Source organism: Zootoca vivipara, chromosome Z2 (assembly GCF_965207765.1).
Source record: "Zootoca vivipara chromosome Z2, rZooViv2.hap1.1, whole genome shotgun sequence".
Classification (NCBI taxonomy): domain Eukaryota; kingdom Metazoa; phylum Chordata; class Lepidosauria; order Squamata; family Lacertidae; genus Zootoca; species Zootoca vivipara.
The window spans coordinates 38,239,371-38,259,484 of NC_142585.1; the positions used below are offsets into that span (position 1 = coordinate 38,239,371).

The 20,114-nt window shown below is 43.7% G+C and overlaps 1 protein-coding gene across 30 annotated transcripts in view; it reads left to right on the forward strand.

The window, feature by feature from the left end:
• The window catches only part of GAPVD1 (GTPase activating protein and VPS9 domains 1), a 53,220-nt gene continuing 33,106 nt past the window's right edge, over positions 1 to 20,114 (forward strand). For 6 of the 30 annotated variants that reach the window (XM_088664886.1, XM_088664890.1, XM_088664892.1 and 3 more), the window contains exons 1-6: positions 40 to 183; positions 13,354 to 13,573; positions 13,986 to 14,829; positions 17,846 to 17,932; positions 18,747 to 18,881; positions 18,985 to 19,174. In XM_088664886.1, the coding sequence (XP_088521012.1) occupies positions 13,389 to 13,573; positions 13,986 to 14,829; positions 17,846 to 17,932; positions 18,747 to 18,881; positions 18,985 to 19,174 (1,441 nt within the window). In that variant the 5' untranslated portion in view covers positions 40 to 183; positions 13,354 to 13,388. Of the gene's footprint in view, positions 184 to 2,431; positions 2,523 to 11,458; positions 11,600 to 13,353; positions 13,574 to 13,985; positions 14,830 to 17,845; positions 17,933 to 18,746; positions 18,882 to 18,984; positions 19,175 to 20,114 lie in introns of those variants that run through there. The other 24 variants (XM_088664873.1, XM_088664874.1, XM_088664880.1 and 21 more) reach the window with 13 other exon arrangements.

Here is a 20,114-nt window from a genome sequence, read left to right on the forward strand (position 1 = left end):
AGGGCGCTCCCCTCTATCCCGCATGCGCAGTCTCTGGCTCGGGAAGCGAGAGGGAGAGGGAAGGAGCGTCTTGGTGTGGCGGCGGCGGCGGCGGCCCTGCTGGAAGTACCTCGCGCGGGGCGGCGGGCCCGGAGAGACCGAGACGGCGGCGGCGGCGGCGGCGGCGGCGGCCTCGCCTCACAGGTTGGTCCCCTTAGGCTGGGGAAGGCCCGTACCAGGCCGCCCCCCCTCCTCTCAGTAGTCCTGTCCCCTCTCTCGCCCTCGCACCGCCAGGCCCTGCCGTGAGGGGGCTGCCCGAGGTGGGGCTGGTGGAGTTGGTGGGGGAGAAGAGAGGCACACAATGGGTGCAGAGTCCGGCCTGAGCAAAAGAAGGGGCGGGCCTGGTCTAGCTTACACCCGTCTGCGACGACGGCGGCAGCCCACCCCGCCCCGATCTCAGCCTTATACCGAGCCCAACTAAGCTCAGTGTTGTCTGCACTGGCTGGCAGTAGCTCTGCGGGGTTTTGGAGACGCCGCTGGGGGGTTGAACACGGGACCTTCTGCACGCGAGGCGGGTGCACTGCCACTAAGCGAACGACCCCTAAAGCCCCGCCGTGTCGTTTTCCTCTTCGCTGTTCCGCACGCCCCATATTTCGCTTTGGCATCCCTTTACGTTCTCCCTCCCCCCCCTACACTCCTCCCTTCAGCCTAAATTCAGGATACTCCTGTCACACCCCAACCCCACCCCAGTCTTTTGCATTGCCTTCTTTACAGCTTGCACATGACCGCCTATTCTCTCTCTCCCCCCAATCATATTTTGCGTTGGCTTCCCGTCCTCTCACCTAGCCTACCCCCTCTCCACTTTCAGCCGAAAATCAAGGTGTTCCTATCCCACCTCGTGATTGTCAGCTTCCCCACCCCGCCCCCAATTTCGCAAGGACAGCAGCCCCCTGCCCTTGCCTCTTTTTTCAGCCCATGCACGTCTTATTCCTTACCCTTTCAGTGTCTGGTCAAACTATTCACACCATTGACATTGGATTCTACCCCCCCCAAAAAAAGTCTACAGCCCCTTTAGCTTAAACACAGGCTATTCTTTCCTCACTTTGTCAGTTCTTACCACTGTTGCACTGACACACATACACCCTGCTTTCCTTACAATTTGCATTTGCTTACCCCATCCTTTCAACTTCTGATCAGGTTACACCCTGACCTATATGCACTGACACCCCCCCCCCTTGCACTTACAGTATCTTAGAAGTAATTTAGCTTACATACAGTATGTCCTTCCTCTGCCACAAGTTACGCTTCCCTCCTCCATATTTTTGTATTGACACCACCTCCTTTCCCTCTCAGCCCTTACAACCAACACCTTATTTTGTGGTCTTGTTGTCGTTGAACTCCAGTTCTCACCAACCCCTAGCCAACTGTACTGGTGGTGAGTGATGATGAGAGTTGTAGTCCAAGAACATCTGGAGGGCCATAGGTTCCTCCTCCCTGCGAAGAATCTGCCTCAGGCTATCACACAGTCTAGTGTCCCAGCATCCTGTTCTCACAGTGTTCTCCCTCAGTTTAATTCTCAGGTCTGAGCATTCCTTCCCTTCCTTATGTGTTTATAGTTTTCATCTACAGTATCTTAACTAACTTATCCTACTCTTTGTGCCTCCACCCCCACTTTAGCCTAAAGTCAGAATATTTCTTTTCTCTTTGCCAGTTAGGATTGTCTCCTGCTGTGTTGTTCTATGACAGGAATCCCCAAACTGCGGCCCTCCAGATGTTTTGGCCTACAACTCCCATGATATATAGCTAACAGGACCAGTGGTCGGGGAAGATGGGAATTGTAGTCCAAAACACCTGGAGGGCCAAAGTTTGGGGATGCCTGTTCTATGACATCTTTCCCTCCTCTTCTTGTTGAAGAAAAGGAATTTTCCTCCAACCTTCAAACTTGTAAGGCTCTGAAGAAAAAGTGTAGGGTAGAAGAGTCCTCCAAATTGGTGGGTGGTGGTAGTGATGGGGGCTGCTGGAGGGAGGGAGAGAATGTGTTCTTAATGTCTAGCACAAAATGTGCTGCTGGGGGCTTATTCTTGGGGCATTTCCAGTTTAAAATATCTCTGGTAATAAAGCTTGAAGCATTTCCCCCCAAAAGAGAAATTCTGCCAGAGATACTAGAGTTTCTTCCCATCTGAGATGACAGTAGTTTGGCATAGATGGGGTCATGGTCTGGCTCAGAATCAAGCAGGTTCACAAAATCAGTCTCTGATAGGTTCAGAGTGGACGGAAGGAAGTATTGCTTCACAATGTGTGTGTAATTAATGTAAGGAATTCAGGACCACAGCATGTGTTGGGTGATTGGCAACCTCTGGCTTAGATAGCTTTATTTCTAAAATCATGGAAGATAAATCTGTGGATGAGGCAAGTGCTATAGTTCAGTGGCAAACACTATGTTTGAATGCAGGGCACCCCAGTTCAATCGCCAGCAGATCATATTGGGGAGAGGACAGGACATGCTGACTGAGATGTTCAAGAGCTGCTGCCAGCCAGAGCAGGTAGTATTATGCTTGATGGGCCAATGACCAGACTCTGTTTTAAAGGTAAAGGGACCCCTAACCATTAGGTCTAGTTGTGGACAACTCTGGGGATGCGGCGCTCATCTCGCTTTATTGGCCGAGGGAGCTGGCATACAGCTTCCGGGTCACGTGGCCAGCATGACTAAGCCGCTTCTGACGAACCAGAGCAGCAGACGGAAACGCCGCTTACCTTCCCGCTGGAGCGGTACCTATTTATCTACTTGCACTTTGTGCTTTTGAACTGTTAGGTTTGCAGGAAGAGGGACGGAGCAACAGGAGCTCACCCCATCACGGGGTTTTAGGTAGCTTCAAATGATCAAAGCCATTATACTTCCATGGAGCCTCTGTGTTCAAAGGCAGTGTGTCCTTAAATACTAGATGGCTGTGTGTTAGGTGGCTACAAGTTGGCAGCAGTGTTGGACAGTCTTGGACATATAAACTAATTATCCCATCCCAATAGTGAAATTATCCCATCCTGTTTGCAGGCAGTAAAATGAGGAGGTACCATTTTGCCAAAACTTATGAGGGGTGGAGAGGAGGGAGGAGCAGTTATCCAAGAGTTTATTGTGGGCATGAGTTCTCGTTTGAAGCACCATGGCTTCTTTTTTGATTTGCAAGCAAATTCATTTTATTTATCCTGTTTATATCCCAACCTTCCACCTGAGGGAGTCCAGCTCTGCTGGCAGACTAGCCATCATTTTGCAACCCCTACATTACCCTGGGTGTTGCATTGTTTCAGGGTATTGGTGGTGGTGAGTAGCAGAGTCTGTTTGAAGAAAGAGCTCTATTTTGGGTGTCAAAATGGTTCTTTTTGTGGGAGAAAGCAAACAGGAAATTTATCAGATAAAACATATTCTATGTTCTACAGTTCCACAAGAGTGTTATGGAGGTTTGTTTTGCATATTTCTGGTATGCTAAGCAGTGGGAAAAATTGGTCTCCAAGAAGAAAGGGGCAAACCTCACGTGTGTGCTTATTAGACAAAGGAGGCAGTGGGGTAGAGGGAAGGATCGCTTGCTGTTTTAAAGTGGCGACTAGTTTGTTCATATGAAAGTGATTTTGAGAATTCACCCATGACATACAAACATTGTTAGACATGGGAGATGATGTCAAAAGGTAACATGATAAGCTGCCATCTAGCATTGTTTATACTGACTGGCAGCAGTTCTCCCAAGAATTCAGGGCGGGTTCTCTCCCAGACCTACCCGAAGATGCCAGGGATTGAACCCGAGACCTTCTGCATGCAAAGCAGGTGTTCTGCTACTGAGCCACAGCCCCTCTGGAGAGTCCCAGGTTGGCAAATTCTGCTTATGTAGGATTTCCTGACCGTCTCTCATCCTAGCACTGAACTTCAGCTTTGCTTCGGCAAGGTGGTTGCTTTATATGCCTTCAGACACAGCCCCAGGGACTTTAGGAGAAAGGTGAACACCTGGGTCTGAGTGATCTTAAATGGGAATATAGCTGTCTTTCTACTTTAAAAAATCATGTCAAGATTTGGATTTTTTTGTTCATTACTCTGTTTAGTAATGTGTCAAGTTGTGTAGTAGAGATGATACAGAGAAAGGTAACGTGGATGATGATCTTCTGCCTTATTTGGAGGAACTGGCGCAGGCCACAAAGGAGGTATTAAATTATATTAACCATTACTGTGTTCTGGGTGGTAAGAATTTATTACATATTGCAAAGTTACTGCACCATCTTCCCCAGAGGCTGATTAGCCATCCTTTATCTGCTCACACATAAAATTTGAGAGAGAACAAATTTATGATTATGCTACTATTCTCTAGTTACATACCTTGTTCTCTTTGAATAGAATGGAAATGATACTATTCACTGTGGATTTATGATTTTCATCCTGTAAAAATCATATTAGATATATTTGTAGCAATGTGGCCTCTTTCTGTCTGTTGATGGTTGAAGACAGGTTTGTAACTATGGTAGCTACTTACTTGCTTGGTCTCATATGGTAACAACTCATGCAGGTTACAAGGTATGGAATATTTGTTCTGCTGCCTGGAACACTGCTTCATATGTGGTGGGATTGCTGCATAGTTCAGAGCTTCTGGACCCATACTTTTTCATTTAAATCAAAGCATTGAGCTTCACCTGGATTGAATCCATGGTGCCTGTGCAGCACAATTTTTTTTTCTGCTGAAACATTCAAAGGGATGCTGCTCTTGTTGCCCACAAAGGCACTCTCAGTACTCGAAGTTCATTGCTAGAACAGATGGATATAAAATGAAATAAACAAATTACTTTACTTTCCCTCAGAAACTTGTTTCACATTTTCCTCCTTTGCTTTTACATGCAGTTGAGCCAGGAGCAGCTGAACAAACTTTACCTGATACATTTTCATTGCAGCAGCATAAACAGTTGTCCATTTAAAACTTACATGTGTGTGTGGGAAACAGAACATAACTTCACAACTATCCAGTATATTGAACATTCCTACCTTCAAACTAGCTTTACAAATATATCCTCAGTTATTAACCTAAAAATGCCATACTAAACATGTTTACTTAGATCTAAGTTTCACTTGAGTTCAGTGGGATTCACCTGTAGGTAAGGGTACAGAATTGCAGCCTTAAAATTTTACATGGCCTGCCAGCCAGAACTATGAAAGCCATGTGTGACTAAAAGGGAAAGGGAACCTACCTTTGATGCTATCTCCATTATCACCTCACATATCACCAGACCCAGGCTGGAGCTCCAATCCTTGGAGCATGGTACCAACTCGGTCATCATGCATAAACCTCTTGGGTTTATGCTTCTTTCAGCAGCCACATTGTTAGCGGCCTCCCATTGGAAGTCCAAATCAACTCCTTCCCAAGAGAAGTTGCTAGTAAAAGTATGGGACATTGCACTGTCAAAACATCTGACACATAAGTGGAAAGTCCTTAACTGTTCATTAAAAAGAGTCTTTATTTCACATGGTTTTTCTCCTATGTTAATCAAACAGCCCACTAAACCCCCTGTTTTATGGATAAACATGTGGAGAGGCTTTATTGAGAACTGAATTGACTCACCCCCCCTTTTAAAATATGCGATAGTTGAATGCTGTACATATTGTATTCTCAGTTGCTTTCAGGTTTTCCTCCCCAGTGTACAGTGGTACCTTGGCTCCTGAACAAATCAGCTCCCAAACACCGCAAACCTGGAAGTGAGTGTTCTGGTTTGTGAATGTTTTTCGGAAGCCGAACGTCACTGGCACTGCTTCCGCTGCTTCTACTGCTTCTACTTGAGTGCAGGAAGCTCCTGCAGCAAATTGGAAGCCACACCTTGGTTTTCGAATGGTTTTGGGGGTCGAATGGACTCCTGGAATGGATTAAGTTCAAGAACCAAGGTACCACTGTATCTCTTAAAAAATAATAATTCTGCATGCATTTGTATTGTTTACACTTAAAAGTTTTCCTGTATTTTATTGTATTTTCTCTCTCTCTCCCCAGGATGAGCTTAAATTATCCAGTTGAATTCAATGGATTTTAATTTGACTGTATTACACCCTATTATTGCATCCTGTTTTTAAGTGTTTTTCTGCTTTCATTCTTACTCTAACCATACGGAAATGTACAGAATCCTGAGCTGGGAATCCTGCAGGCCTGGGAAAATATTTTTCAGGTTCCTATGCATGGTGTCAGAAGAAAATATTTAGACATCTTCTGTGCTGGAAGATGGATATCTGTTTTCTTGAGTGGTGCTAGCAAAGAGTCTAGATGCCCAGGATCTTCTTGGCCCTGCATAGTGGACACTAGCATCTTACTGTGACTATGCGGTCTATTGATGGTATGTTTTTGTTGCTGTTTTATGGGTTATTGTTTGGCAGTTGAAGTTGTATCCAATTAAGTTCTACCCACAGTAGATGCATTGAGATTAATATACCTACATTAGTTTATCAGTATATTAATTTCAGTGGGTCTGCTCTAAGTAGATCCAACATCAGAATCATAGAATTGTAGAGTTGGAATGGACCATGAGGGTAATCTAATCCAGCTCTCTGCAATGCAGGAATCTTTGCCCATTGTGGGGCTAGAACTCACAACCATGAGATTAAGAGTCTCATGCTTTACCAACTGAGTGATTATTATTAGTATACTGGATGCAACCTGGTTTGTGTGTGTGTGTTCAATGCTTTGTGCTTTACAACTTGGTAAGTCACTTGGAGATACTTTATATGTCAAGATACTAGTAATACCAGAACATAAGAAGAATCTGCTGGATCAGGCCAGTGGCCTATCCAGTGCAGCATCCTGTTTTCACAGTGGCTCAACAGATTGCTCTGGGAAACTTGCAAGCTGCACTTCAGTGCAGCATCCCTCTACTTACCGAGGTAGAACATAGCCATCATGGCTAATCCTCTTTTAAAGGATTAATCATACTATCCCTGCTCAGGATTCTGACTGCATTGCCAGACATCCTCTGCACTTTAGTATAGGACAATTGCAAGTGGCTCAGTATAGAAATAGTAAACCTTGCCAATGGGCAAACTGCCAACAGGGCTAATGGAGGGGGAAATGGGGTTCATAGGAGCGAGCATCAAAGTTCAAGGTGAACTATGCAGATTGGGTGCCTGTGAGATTCTGTCCAGCCCTGGCAACCACCCTACAAAAGCAAGCCCACTGACCTTCATCAATCTGGGTGTTTATAAATGTCAGTTCATGCATGTATTTCACCCTTGCAAATAAGTCTGCACAACTTACTAGTCAGCCTGCTGCCATATACCTGTATTAGTCATTGGTGCAAGCTTACAGTATAGAAGCACCAACTCCATTCCTGTTTGCCAGTGTTCTCCCTACCTTGTTTTTCTCATGGCAGTTCCTTGATGCTGCAGATAACCTGATTTTTAAGCTTAATGTATTTAACAGGCTAGTATTTGGGTGGTGCTGGTTTAATAAGGAAGCTTTCTTTTACTCAGGTGACTGCTTTGGGTAGGACCCAATCCCAAATAAATCTTTTAAAAAAATGTTTAAAGTGTTTTTAGTTACGGTACTATGGATATCAAGCTTATCCAACAAAGTTCTAATGAACCTACCGGTAGATCAGTCTTTTCCATTGACTTCAGTGGATCTGTTCTGAGTAGAACTAACATGGAATAGCACCGTAGAAAGTAGAAGCTATTTTTCATAAATGATTTCAGCTGTAACAGGAGTAGGGGATTGTTTCAGGTTCGTCTTAAATATTTTTGATATAGATGGATTAGTATTGACACTGCTTTGCCTTGGTTTGCTTTGTATTTGATGTGACCATTTCTGCATTGGTAAGTAAATCTTTTACAGTATTGACTGCTATGGCCATGTTAACACAAAGCAGAAGGCTTTCCAGGAGTTGGGGGAACATAGCTTTTGGAGGGTTTTCTTAAGGGGAAAGGGGTGGGAGGAAGAATAATAATGGTAACAGCCTGCTGGATCAGGCCAATGGCCTATCCAACCCAGCATCCTGTTCTCAAGTGGCAAATCAGTTGCAAGCAGGACCCAATTATAAGAGCACTCTCCCCTCCTGTGGTTTCTAGCAAATGGGATTCAGAAATATTTTTGTCTAAGCCTTTATCTGTCACAGTTCTAAAAATTCACTCCCTCTGTGGAGGGACCAATAAATTATAACCCTAGAATGGGGTGATAGAGAGAATCAAGTTTGATTGGGTGGGCATTACCAAGGGCAGATCGGAGTTAGCCCCCACTCTATAGTGTGCCTTATTGGACCCTTTAGTTTATCATATGTAAGGGAGCAGCTCCCATTCATTCCCTAAGTTAAGCGCTGAGCTTTGAAGACACTTGCGCCTCCCCCCCCCCCCAGGATAGGAGGCTTAGCCCTCACTACCAGCTTTTTCTTCCATGTCCTGCAGTATATCCCTTTAATACTCATCCCTGACTATAGCCAAGTTTTAAATGCATTTGCCCATATCCTCCCACCTATATTCCCCCACCCCACTCCTTCTGTTTTCCCCATTGTTCCCTTATAAGATAGGCAGGGACTGTATTTTTTTGCCTATGAAAGTTTGTAAGGTACCATATATGTAGGTGACACTGAATATATTATAAGTAATAAGCACCCTCTCTTTCCACATGCCCACCTGGCACAGTAATGGCTGGGTTTTTTTGCTGAAAATTTTATATCAATTAGCACAAGCTTTTAAAAGCAGCTCCTCTTGGACTGCAGGATCAACCAAGTCCTGTGTGGGCTGCTCCATTGTATGTCCAGCATGCCTCATACAGCCTAGAGCATGGGTAGGCAAACTAAGGCCCGGGTGCCGGATCCGGCTCAATCGCCTTCTAAATCCGGCCCACGGACGGTCTGGGAATCAGTGTGTTTTTACATGAGTAGAATGTGTCCTTTTATTTAAAATGCATCTCTGGGTTATTTGTGGGGCTTAGGAACTCATTCATTCCTACCCCCCCAGAATATAGTTCCAGCCCGCCCCAGAAGGTCTGAGGGTCAGTGGACCGGCCCCCTGCTGAAAAAGTTTGCTGACCCCTGGCCTAGAGGCTGAGAAAGCCTGACAGGCTTGAATTATCTCATTTAGCTTTGTTTTTTTTAGCGATCTTTGATCTGTAAATGCAGAAAAGCCTTTTCCCTCCTCTTTTGATGTCATTTTGTACCAAGCTGTCAAAATGAATAGATTTTGAGTGCTTTGAGGTGTGACCAGTGCTATATTGTTGTCTGTTTTCAGCATTTGTCAAGCTCCACATTTCTTTGGTTTTGTCATATTGCAAGGAGGGCATCTCCTGATTTTTATTTTTATTTTAAATCCTTCATCCACTGGTGTTTGGGGCCAGTTTGAGTTTGATGAGATATTTGCAGTTCCAATACTCATGTGACCTTTCTGATGTGGTAGCCATGCCTTTTACTATTTTAAACCCAGAATCTGTACTTGCGTGTTTAAGGTGAAAACTGGAGTGGAATATCAGAACTGGTACTTGGGAGCTTATCGGAATCCATGTGCCTAAATGCCAATGACTGCTGGTGTTCTATAGTTTCTTATGTCTTCATAGAATTTAAACTGTTGATTATAGTGAATTGAAAATAGTTGTGCTGGTTCATATCTTCTTGCATGAGCAGCTGTAATGCCTCTGCAAAACCAGCATTACAGTGTGCAGTAAAATGTATAAATAAATGCTTGAAGTTATTCAGTGATTTTCTACTGGAAGTGGGACATAAATCTTAATAAATCTGTGCCAAGAGTTCAGTCCCAATGGAATGTTAGCTTAGCTGTTGCAGAGTGACTTTCTTAAAGTGACCCCACATGTGGAAAACACATCGGAATGGCAGGCTCAAATGATTAATTTTTTTACCAGGATGATACTGCAAATGAGATCCTAGGTTCCTAATAGATGACAGCTCCAGGGCTTATTCCCGAGGGTAATACCATTTATAATAATTTTTGGTTACTTACTGTGAATCTGTGAAAGGTAGCCAATGTGATACCTTCTAGATATTGTTGGACTACAACTCTTATCATCCCTGTCCATTGGCCAGTGCTTGTTTTGAGGCCGTACACACTGGTATGCCATACCGCCACCTATTTTTTCCTTGCCTGCTACTGCCACTTTTTTCATGGCACCAGGCACAAAGTGCTTTGGCGCAGTCCTTTAATGATTGCCGTAGCGCCTTCCAAGCAGGTGCTTGCTGATAGTAAAAAGGTTGTGGCAGACCCCAAGGTTTGGCGTGACCCTTTTATGACTGTGAAGCACCTTCCTGGAAGATGCTTTGGTGATCATAAAAGGGCCACACCGGGAGGCTGTGCCTGCTGCTGCAGAAAATGGTGGCCACAGCAGGCAAAGGTGCAATTGGGAGAGTTGGGGGTGGGTGCGAGCAGGCAAACAGCAGTGGTATGGGATAGAAATACAGCACTGTCATTGGCCATGCTTGGTCTGCAACAATATATCTAGCGCAGGGGTCAGGAAACTTTTAGCAGGGGGCCGGTCCACTGTCCCTCAGACCTTGTGGGGGGCGGACTATATTTTTTTGGGGGGGTAAATCAATGAACCAATTCCTATGCCCCACAAATAACCCAGAGATGCATATTAAATAAAAGGACACATTGTACTCATGTAAAACACGCTAATTCCTGGACTGTCTGCAGGCCGGATTGAGAAGGCAATTGGGCCGCATCCGGCCCCCGGGCATTAGTTTGCCTACCCATGCTATAGTATAGGGCATCATAATGGCCATCCTTTTTATGCCCCTGGGATCACTTTAGAAAGTAATCTGTAGCACTTAACATATTGTTAGAATGCAATCTCTGATTCTTACATTTGGGACATGTAGCAGGCACCTTATCTTAAGTACAGATTTATTTGCACAATGTAGTGGTTTTCAAACTGTTCTTCAGGAACATGGGACAATTTTTTGAGCTTATTGAAGAGGAACCTCCCTGGAGGTTGGAGGTTTTGAATGTATTGTCCTAGTGCGTCACATAATTGTGCTTGAAATGTTAGTCTACCATACTCTAGTCAAGAAGACTTCAGTGAGGTAATTCTGAAGAAAACTTGTTGAGAACCAAAAGTGGTAGAAATCCATTACACTGTCAGTTGCGAAGAGCAAAAGCTCTTTATGCATGTGGCCTAATGCACTTACGGCCTTGTGGATCGTGTGATTTAAAATAATTAATCTTGGGTTGTCCTTTTGGTGCTGAGGTCGTCTGAGGGTGCTATAGTGCAGGGGGTGGTTGTTTTCGCCTTTTGAACGCAAAATATGAACAATGCAAAAGCAAATTATTACAGATTTTCATGCAGAATTGCCAAATAGATATTTCCCCCCTTTTAGTTGAACTCCTTAACTGTGGTTGTACTATGTTCTTTTTTTAAAAGAATCTGCCAACACATTTCATGCCACTCTCTGTTTAAAAACAAGTGTATAGTCAACTATTTTTCTAGCATAACACAAGTGCAGCATGTAAAACCATTTGTAATATTTGTTTTAGAAACCTGATGAGAGAAGGAACTGCCATGGACTGCAGCGATTATTCTTACTTAGTGAGAGGATTTTCCAGAGCAGACTGTTCTCTCAATATCTACAAAGGCAACAGTGAAAGTGAGACCAAAGAACACAGTCATCTTGACAGGTTTTTTTTAATTCCCCTTGGGCTTCCCATTTCACTGAATTCAAGTATCACTTTTATTCACACAGCCAACTTTTAAACACTTCCAAAACAACATAGGGTTGATGTCTTGTTCTGGTCTGTAACTGGCAGACGTACAGGTGGAGATGGGGAATGGTTTTTTTAAAAAGCTGGGGAGTGGGAGAACGTTTACCTTATGGAGCCCAGGGCTCAGTTTTTTGTCTTTCAAATGCTGAGGCCCCACCAGAAGTGGTCTTACAGTGAGGCAAGGCAGAGGTGGTCATCTCAGATGGGTGAGTTTTGAGCACTTAGAAGGGTTTGGAGTGAAAGACTCCTACCTCATTTGGGGTAGAAAAATAAATCCTTGCTCCCATAAGTTTCAGCGGGGCTTGAACATGAAGATAGTATCCTTTGAAATGAATAATGGCACAGTGGAGCTTTAGCACAATTCCCACACCATTTCAGTGGAGAACCTGTTGTGGTCTTCCCAGTACGTTATCCTGTGTATTTATTGGTGGAGTGGGGCTAGGCAGATTTTGGATTTTCAGCTTCAAGCAGCCAGACATTTTGATCCAGCTGAGGCCCCCAGGATCAAACATGTTTGTACCCACTGTTAGTCCTACTCACTACCTACCCATTGGGAAAAAAATGGACATTTGACTATCTTAGACCCATTAATTTTAGAGGGTCTTCCCTTAGTACAACTCAGTTGGATAGAAAATCAGATCTCACTGCGGGAGGCAGTGGAAGACAGGAGTGCCTGGCGTGCTGTGGTCCATGGGGTCATGAAGAGTCGGACACGACTAAACAACAACAACAAAGACCCATTAATTTTAGAGGGTCTTCTCTTAGTACAACTCAGTTGGATAGAAAATCAGATCTCTTATAGTTGGATGCGGTAAAACATTTCACCTTCTGGTCAGCTTGAAATGTTGTTTTATGTGGCTGGATGATATGTTGGATTTTTGGGGGGTGGGGTGGGGGGTCTTGGTTGAGACAGTGGAGTGTGCACAGTGTCTTACTTTTCTCAAAGGCTAACGCTTCCATGAGGATCATGTAATTACCTGAAAGCCAGCAAGCCATGGCAGCATTGAGCCCATTTTTCTTCTTTCTGCTCTCCCTTGAAGAAAATGCTGAACTGCCTAATTTGTGTACAGTGGCACCTCGGGTTACAAACGTTTTGGGTTACAAACGCTTCAGGTTACAGATTCCGCTAACCTGGAAGAAGTACCTTGGGTTAAGAACTTATCGCATGGTGGCGGTGTGGCAACAGTGGAAGGCCCCATTAGCTAAAGTGGTACCTCAGGTTAAGAACAGCATCAGGTTAAGAACAGACCTCCGGAATGAATTAAGTTCTTAACCAGAGGTACAACTGTAATTATTTCTGAGGTATGTTCAGTTTTGGAGCTGTGTTCCCTGATGTATACTTGCAAAAACTGCTGCTTCATTCCATATATTTCACACTCAACTTGATACTTGGGCTGCTTCAGACTTTCATTTTTATTCTCTTCACTTTTTAATTTCTAGAGAATTCAGGTATTGAATCATCCTGTTGCTGTTGCTGCCTAGATTTGATAAACTGAACATGACAGGCTCCCTAGCTTTTAAGTTAAAGGGGTAAGAGGGTGCTTGGGGTTGGCATATCCCAGTGCCAAATCATGCTAGCCACTGGTGGTCCCAGGTTCATTCAATCAGTGTACCGTGGATTGACTGAACACTTCCTTGTCCATGGATCTCATTCTGTTTCTCCTTCACAGCAAGTCACCCAACATCCTGCTGCCCCCCTTCGAAGATGGTGAAGCTAGACATTCACACATTGGCTCATCACCTCAAGCAGGAACGGCTTTATGTGAACTCCGAAAAGCAGCTGATTCAGAGACTGAATGCTGAGGTGCTGAAGACTGCTGAAAAGCTGTATCGCACGGCATGGATTTCCAAACAGCAGAGGATTAACTTGGACCGGCTAATCATAACTAGGTAACTGCTGGTACATACAGAAATAGAAATTCTAATACCTGAAATTGGACAGTGCTTTATGCACTGAAACACTGCAGAAACCACACATTGCAAATGTAAGCTTTCAAGTTGCACAGAACTTTTGAGCAATCATAAAGAAAACGTAGCTTTGAGCTGAGTCAAAGGGATGCAGTTGGGTGTGTATCTTATAGCCCTCTTGCAACCACTGAGAAGACTTACCTGTGTCTTGAGTTGGTGGCCATCTCTTCATAGATGGAACTTTGAGATCTTAATATTTAGGAGATTCTCTCTAAGGGTGTGTGGGTGTGTGTGTGTCTTTCCATTGACTGTTCACATGACTATTCGTAGACGTTGAGAAATTAAGATTTTGGGTGATCTAAATGGTTTCTATATATATTTCTATTTTTCCTAGTGCTGAAGCTTCACCTGCTGAATGCTGCCAGCATGCCAAGGTCTTGGAGGACACACTGTTCGTGGATGGGTACAAGCAGTTGGGCTTTCAAGAGACAGCCTATGGAGAATTCCTTAACAGGCTGCACGAAAACCCTCGCCTTATTGCATCGTGCCTGGTTGCTGGAGAGAAGCTCAACCAGGAGAACACACAGAGTGTCATTCACACCGTCTTCACCTCCATCTATGGCAACTGCATTATGCCAGAAGACGAAAGCTACCTCCTCCAAGTCTTGCGCTACTTGATTGAGTTTGAACTCAAGGAAAGTGATAATCCCAGACGGCTCCTAAGGAGAGGCACCTGCGCCTTCAGCATTTTGTTCAAACTCTTTTCCGAGGGGCTCTTTTCAGCCAAGCTCTTCCTCACTGCCACTTTGCATGAGCCCATCATGCAGCTGTTGGTTGAAGATGAAGACCACCTGGAAACCGACCCCAGCAAATTGATTGACCGCTTCTCGCCCACCCAGCAGGAGAAGCTCTTTGGGGAAAAGGGCACAGAAAAGTTCAGGCAGAAAGTTCAGGAGATGGTAGAATCTAACGAGGCCAAGCTGGTGGCCCTGGTGAATAAGTTCATTGGCTACCTCAAGCAGAACACCTACTGCTTCCCACACAGCTTACGGTGGATTGTATCCCAGATGTACAAAACGCTCTCGTGTGTCGACAGGCTTGATGTTGGAGAAGTGAGAGCCATGTGCACGGACCTTCTCTTGACTTGCTTCATTTGTCCTGCCGTGGTCAACCCAGAGCAGTATGGGATTATTTCTGATGCCCCAATCAATGAAGTGGCAAGGTTCAACCTAATGCAGGTATAACAGTCTTCAAAAATATATATTGTCTCTCTCTCTCATCGTGTTGCTATGTTAGTCTGTAGTACCAAGAAAATAGAGAAAGGTGCTGTGTCGTCTAAGAAACAAAGTGTACTTTAAGGTTTCTTGGGGTGGGTTCAGGCATTCTTGATCCTCTTTAGCTCAGAAAGAAGACTTGTAGATGAATGTTGTCAAGAGGAATAGTGCAGTAAAAATGCCAAGGTAATCCAGAAACCTTTGCCCCCCCCCCAAATAAAACCCTATACCAACCTGGTGCTATACCTTCCATCAGCATAGTTGTGCTGATAGAAATGGTAACACAGAACACCTGTAGGGCACAGGGGTGGGGAAGGCTGCCCTGCATACTTTTTAAATCCCATCTTTTTCCATCCTTGGTGCTGCATCCACCTTTTCTGCTTGCAACTGGTGAGACCAGTTGTTTGCAGGCAGCCTCTTCAGCCTTCCTGTTAGCTGGTGGTTCACAGTTTTCTCTGGGCAAATGTTATTTTGTGAGCTGTTAACTGTTCTGGACTTCATATGTGGGTCTAGAGGAAAAGCTATGTCAGATGACTAGGAGCCAGAGAAGCAAATGCTACACAAACTTGAGGAAATAACTTTATTTTGCAGTGTAACTCCTTATTTAACAATCACATTCACATACAACATACAACATAAATACAACAGTATAATACAGAAATAAAACATACGGCCAATATATTGCAATATTCCCAATAAAGTAGAAAGTTTCTTTTACTTTACTGTACAAGTAGATGGGTTTCTAACTTTTTCATACGAATGGCAAGGCTGGAGGGGAACTCCCACTGCTTAAAGCCACGCCAGAAGTGTGAAGAATGGCTGTCCTCATTTGTTGCAAGAATTAATGCTTACAAACCCTTAACCTAGGCAAGGGGTCAGCAAAGTTTTTCGGCAGGGGGCCAGTCCACTGTCCCTCATACCTTGTGGTGGGCCGGACTATATTTTTTTTGGGGGGGGGGAATGAATTCCTATGCCCCACAAATGACTCAGAGATGCATTTTAAATAAAAGGACACATTCTACTCATGTAAAAACATGCTGATTCCCGGATCGTCCGCAGGCCGGATTTAGAAGGTGATTGGGCCGGATCCGGCCCCGGGGCCTTCGTTTGCCTATCCATGCCCTAGGCTGCTTTCAGATTCCTACAGTTAGGTTGTTATTCATCAACCCTATATAGACCAGGACAAAAGTAAAATAAATTTTCCAGCTGCCATTATATATATATTTTTAGGGACCCAGGTGCTTGGAGTGGCCTTTCCAGCCCTGCTTATATTGCAGATAACTCAACTGTCATAGTGTGCGTCTTTCTTCTTTGCTTAAAAGAACTGGGACAGCATCCAAGTTGCTTTATTTCATTGCCAGTTGTGCTACCAAGAGTATTTTTCATTTGTTGAGATAAGGTGGTGTTGACTGTTATTTCTCCTAGCACTACCTACCCCTGAGCAATTGAGCTCAAATAACCACTTTATTGTAAAAAGGTGTTTTTTAAAGAGGGATGTGGGTTTTTTGTTTTTTTAAAGAGGGGTTTTACAGTATCCTTTTACAAGGAAAGTGTGTGTATACAGTAGAAGTGATAGGTCGGTGTTTAAAAGACAATATAGCACTAGATCTTTACAAAGAGGATACTTTTAAATACATGCCTGAGCACTGAAAAGCATTTGTTGTTTTGATGTTTTCGTAAGCTAGGAGAGAACAACTTTGGGCAAAATCAAGAGATCCACCAATAGCCCTGCTACTTGGAATACCCTTTGTTACCTTCAGTGAAATTTACATTTTCTGGGTTGTTCCTTGTGGAGAGTTCCTTCGATAGCATAGATCTCTGCTCCCAAGGAATGCCAACCTGCTGTAGCTGGCCCACTAGTTTCAAGGCACTCATTAGATAAGCAGTCTGAACCCTGCAGCTGTCAGAGGCCTGTCCTTTATTTTTGGAGTAGCTGGATGCCCATTGATATAACAGTCTCTGTGTGTTTTCTTCTCCCCCCACCAAGAGTTTCTTGCTTCTTTGCTCATGTGAAGGCCTGCAGTTGAAAAACGAATTGTGCTACAATCTTTACACCTGCTTCAATTGCAGCCTTCTGCTTTGTACTGTAGAATTCAAGGCCTCCTATAGGCACACAAATGGACACTTTTTGATATTGACCTGTTATCTTCCTGCTCCTGCAAGGTCCTTGTCATACTACATTTCCTGTGTGTGAATGCCCTCTGCAGGAGAAGCTGACACCCTGCAGTTCAGCAAGACCTAAAAGACAAACTGGGATTTTGTGTGTTTATATAAAGATGTTTATGGGTTCAGTGCAGGTTGATGGATAGATGCCTGCTTGGTTTTGATGGACTTTTGGTTCATCCCAACTCTAGATGATAAAAGCTGGATGTCATATTTATTGCCAGATGATTGTTCTGTGTTTATGTGAAAACCACACATAAAACACTTGGCTTGGCCATAATCTTTTGGCACCTGTTAAGTATGGATGGAAATAGAATGAACAAGTTTCATTCAGGCTGGGAACTGTGGCTTAGCGGAAAAATTAGTTTGCAAACATTCCAGGTTCCCACAACTGTTCTTGCCACTGAGGACTCAGCTATACATCTGTAAATGAAACATTTTAAGTGGAATGTATAGTGTGACACTAGATGGTGAGCTTTATGGGAAATTCAATGTATTTTTAAAAACGCCTTTATAAAGCATTTTCAGAACAGTTTTTATACGTGTGTAGGTTCCACTTGAGATGAAGCAAAGCTGATATGAGGTAGCCAAAGTTTTTGTAAGGGAAATTGAAGTTCTGTACAGGCATTTTGATGTGGAACTTTTCAATGTAATTGTTTTTAATTTTTGGAAAGAAAATACGGTTGTAATGTCTCAGACATTGTGCAAGCTGAGTATGAATAGTTATTTTTCATCCAGTTTCAACAGAGGGTGGAGGCGGCTTTCTTTCTTTGTGGTAGTATTGCAATCCTGTCTTTAACTTGTTTCCCATTGTTAGGTTGGGAGACTTTTGCAGCAGCTGGCCATGACCAGTTCTGAAGAAGGAGACCCCCGCACAAAGAGTTACCTGGGTAAATTCGACAAAGTAAGAGCCAAAGCTATTGAACTTATATCTCTGTGCATGCCAGTGTTTTTCTCCTTCTGTATACTTTTGGAAAAGGCATCTGCAAATAGACTTTTGTTATGACTGTGAAGAGATTCAAGTGAGCAAATTGCAACCTTAAGAGGAAGTAGCAAATGGCACTTCCCCTCAATAGAATATGTAATGTGCAAGAGCTACTATTAAACGTAAATGAGTAGCAAGGAACCTGTATGAAGAAGTGTGCTTTGGCCTATATTGGTGGTTCTCCCCCTCTTAACTATTAAAAATGTAGACCTGCTTCTATTCTTGCTGCATGTTTAAAATAATAATGTAACAGTTTCAATTTCTTACCTGCCTTTCACCATAAGTGAAGAACTAGTGTAGTGTAGGGGTCAAGAGTGTTGGACTAGGACCTTGGTTTAAATTCCCACACAGCCATATAGCTGACTGGGTGTGATCTTGGGCCAATCACTACCTCTCAGCCCAACCTACATCTCTGGGTTGCTTTGGGGATTAAATGTGGAGATGTAGAATATGGGATATGCCACCTTAAGTTCCTTGGAGAAGAAGGTGGGATATAAATGAAATAAATAAAACAATAAAATAAACAAAGGTCCCAGCGTGGGTTACAGCAATTTAAAATACAATATTAAAATCAGTTTAAAACAAATACAAACAAAATGTCCTAATTTCTCTCTCTCTCTTTCTCTCTGTGTATCTCTATATCTTCCACCCGCTTTGTAGGGGTGTAAAGGTCTCTTTTTGAAGTGCTTGTATTGAAACATTGCCCCCCACCCACCCAATTTTTACCTTGCAGGGTTGTGTGGCTGCATTCTTGGACGTTGTCATTGGCGGACGGGCAGTAGAGACTCCACCCATGTCCTCGGTGAACCTTTTGGAAGGGCTGAGTAGAACTGTGGTTTACATGACCCATAGCCAGCTCACTGGCCTGGTAAATATCCAACTCCTTTTGGGCTGCAGGAGGAGACAAATCAGAGTTTCTGTGGTGGGGGCCTGCTTTGCTGCCTTCTTTTAACACTGCACACATTTTTTAGGTCAGTTTTATGCGGAACGTCATGTCGGGCGACCAGCTGAAGGAGGACCGCATGGCTTTGGAAAACCTGCTGTTAAACTTGCCCCAGAACAAGCCAGGGAAAAGCAGCAGCCTGGAGATGACCCCATACAACACCCCACAGCTATCCCCTGCCACCACACCAGCCAACAAGAAAAATCGGCTGCCTATAGGTGAGGAAGGTCGAGGGTCAGGCTTTTGCATGATAGCTTTTACCAGCTCTGTTTGCGGATGCTTTTCTCTGCCTCTTTTGCTTTAGGACAGTGGAGTCCCCTTGACTAGTGTCAGTCACTTGTGTTTTAAGGTATGCACCAACCTTTTCCAACCCAGAGCCCTCCTGACATGTTGAACTATAACACCCTTCTTCCCTGACCAATAAGATTTATTTCTTAAAGTTTTTTTAAAAAAATAAAAAATTCATTTCTCCAATCCTTTCTTAGTATACCCAATCCAATCCAAATGGCTTTATTATACAGTGGTACCTCTGTTTGCGGACACGATCTGTTCCAGGGTGCTGTTCACACCCCAAAAAGTCTGCAACCAGAGTGGCGCTTCTGCGCATGCACAATGCGCAATAGAGCACTTCTGCACGTGTGCATGCGGCGAAACCTAGAATTAAACACTTCTGGGTTTGCCGCATTCGCAAGCTGAAAAGACGCAACCTGAAGCAGACGCAACCTGAGGTATGACTGTACTTGCCATTGGCCATGACAAATCTGAATCAGAAATGAATACAAGCAAAAGGGATCTCTGCATCTCTCTTACAGTTCACTGCTATATTGTCCAGGGTCTTCTTTCTGATCTTTTTGGCCGCCAAAGCAAAAAGGACAAAATCCATTTATGAATTCCTGCACACAAAATATCTCAGAGTGATGTCAGCAATAAAAATAATTTTAAGGAAAAAATCTCCATATAACACAAGACCCACATGTTGACAAAAAAAAAATTGTTATTCATTATACATGTATTATCAACTTTCTTCAAAAAACTGAGCTCAAAACAACCTATAAAAGCAAATGTTTGAAGTAGATAGAAAACATGAATAAAAGGCAACCTAAAATTCAATAATACGTATTCAGGAGCAAATCCAACACAAACCCACTAAAAATATAT